The following is a 2520-nucleotide window of genomic DNA, read 5'->3' as shown; positions in this document are numbered from 1 at the left end:
CTGATGTCTTGCAGCAGAATGTGATATCTGCTGTTCCGAACAAATTCTGTTGCCAGCATTGCCTGGACTTTATTGTACTTTTGATTTTTCTCTCTTTTTGTTCTTTGGGAGGGGTTCCTAAATTCTGTAACTACGTGAAAAACCAGAGAAGCAGGATTTAATGCAGAAGCCTTTAGAAACACTGCAGTGTGTGGAAAATAAAAAAAAAAAAGTTATTCCATTTCATCCAAGACCTGTAGTGAATATTAAATCACAAGGGACTTTATCAGGATAGCTGTACATATATTGTGGTTTGATGGTTTCACCCCAGACATCCAAAAAGGATGTGTATGACTGTATTAAAAATCCTTATATATAGCTCGTAAATGCGGTTATAGGAGTCTGTAGACAGTTTCCCAAACTAGCATTTCAAGAAGAAATCCCCACCCCAAAAAAATCTCTTTGTTTCTAATTAACCAAAGTATTACAGAAGCATTTAATGCCTTGCATTAACGGTCAATTTTAATGCAATGCATTATTCAGGAGGTACTCGCTTACTGGGTTGTTTGTGTTTTTTTCCCCACATCTTTCTTGTGGCCAGGGGTTCTGTCTAGGAGACTGCATTTTTCTCACTCTCCAAGTATTGATCAGTTAATATGTTTGTCAAAATTATAAACAGCGTTAGCTTTAATAACAAACAAACAAAACCCACAAACACAACAACAAAAAACAAAAAAATTGGTTTTCCCTATATTGCTCTCTCCTTGGTAGCAGTTGTGATATTTTTCATTCAAATTAGTGGCTAACGTTTTCAGTTGAATAAGGTTTTAGCTATATCATGCTACACTCAGATTTCTTGAGAAACTGGAAAAGTAACTGAGAACAACTATAAAAAACTCCAGTACTCAATCCCCTCTTCATCTTGGTCCATGTACATGATACATTAATGCTTATTATGTACTTATATGCTTCAAATAGATTTGGAACCACAAAGGAAGACACACTGCCTTGTGAAGTTTGAAATAAAAAAGACTGGCCCACTGAGGGCTGTGTTTGCAAATCCAGAGAAGAGGGAAAACAGAGGATTTAAATATATTCAGCTCGTAAATATGCTGTTTCTGTTGGGTAGAATGGAACGAAATGTCTCAGGGAATTTGAATTATCACATAGTGGTGGTTTAGAGAGATGGAGCAGGCTGCTGTCCTGCTTCATCACTTGGGCTGTTCCCTTTGCAGACCTGTCCTCCCCTTAACTATTTCCACCTGATCCATCACCTTTCTTTCAGTGCTGAAACCAGCTCCCAAGTTCTCAGATAACCACTTTTATGCTAGCTTCTCACCACCCTGCACACTGGAGATACATTCCTCATAAACATTGACTCTGTCACTTCACTGTTTTCCTTAAAATCCCTTTTGATGCTCTTTGCCTTTTTTCTGCACTATTTGCAGTGGCTAGCCTGCCAGTATGATGTGATCTCTACTCATGCAGATAGATCACTGTTGTCCCCCTTGCCTTGCTTTTCTTGTCCCTTTGATGTTTGTTTTTCCATATTATATGTGCTGCTAGGTAGGGCCAATACATCATTTTTTGGTGTGTGCATGGTGCCTATTGCAATGGGATTCAGCTCTGTGACTGAGCTGCCTCGAAGTTATCATCAAAGAGATACCTGAAATAATGACACTGGTTAGGATGTGATTGGAAGGCAGCAGAGTAATGGGGCTGCCCGCAAGTGTTCATAGGCTCTTCTGCTATTGGCAAAGAGGCAAAAGTGGGAAGGAATAGAATATAAGGCTTAATCGTTTGTATTCTGTGGGATAAAACTGTGTTGTGTTTGTAGGCAGTGACAAGAAATTTAGAGATGATGTGGTGGGAAGAGTGATTTTGGGTCATTTAAGGAGGCAGAGTTCATGTGTTCAACAACAGGCTTGAGAAGGGATTTGAATGATTTCCTTATGTCTGTGTTTTGAAGAAAGGTCAGTATGATAATGATGTTAAGGAGAAAGGAATTTTGATCAAAAGACATGCAATTTTTAGGGCTTGGATAACACAAACTGTTTTTAAAATAGGTGAGAAGCAGTGCTGTGCGAGTTCAGATCAGAGAGACAGGAAATACGAGATCAGGCATGAAAGGTGATCCTCTAAGTGAATGATTTTCTCTGTGACAGAGTGTATGGTAGTGCTGTCTATTGTAATAGGGAATTAGAGATTTGAAACGTTTGTAATAGTTTCAGTTCCTGGCTTGAAGGCAGGATCCTGGAGATTATTTTTATTTTATTTTATTTTAGTTACAAATGGCTGGATTGGGTGAAAAGCTGGACTGTATTCAGGGAATAGATACAGAGTAGGCAGGAAGCGAATGGCTTGAACTGTTAATTAGCTGGTAGTAGGCAGATCCCTTGTGCTCATCCCATCTCGTTCTCCCCCCTTGTGTTGCAGGCCAACAACAAACCAGAGATCGAAGCAGCCCTGTTCCTGGACTGGATGAGGCTGGAACCACAGTCCATGGTATGGCTGGCCGGCCTTGACCGGGGGGGGGGCGGC

General features: G+C 40.2%; 1 protein-coding gene across 1 annotated transcript in view; it reads left to right on the top strand.

Annotated features, from left to right (window-relative positions):
* Positions 1-2415: 2415 nt before the first annotated feature.
* LOC104402744 (dystrophin-like) overlaps positions 2416-2520 on the top strand; it is a gene marked incomplete at both ends in the record, with an annotated part of 37254 nt that continues 37149 nt past the window's right edge. The window contains one exon of the mRNA XM_010010703.1: positions 2416-2484. Within this exon, the coding sequence (XP_010009005.1) occupies positions 2416-2484 (69 nt within the window). The remainder of the gene's footprint in view (positions 2485-2520) is intronic.

The sequence above is a fragment of the Nestor notabilis genome, unplaced genomic scaffold (assembly GCF_000696875.1).
Source record: "Nestor notabilis isolate BGI_N333 unplaced genomic scaffold, ASM69687v1 scaffold7493, whole genome shotgun sequence".
NCBI lineage: Eukaryota > Metazoa > Chordata > Aves > Psittaciformes > Psittacidae > Nestor > Nestor notabilis.
The sequence above is the reverse complement of the archived record's forward strand: the minus strand, read 5'-3'. Positions and strand labels throughout refer to the sequence as shown.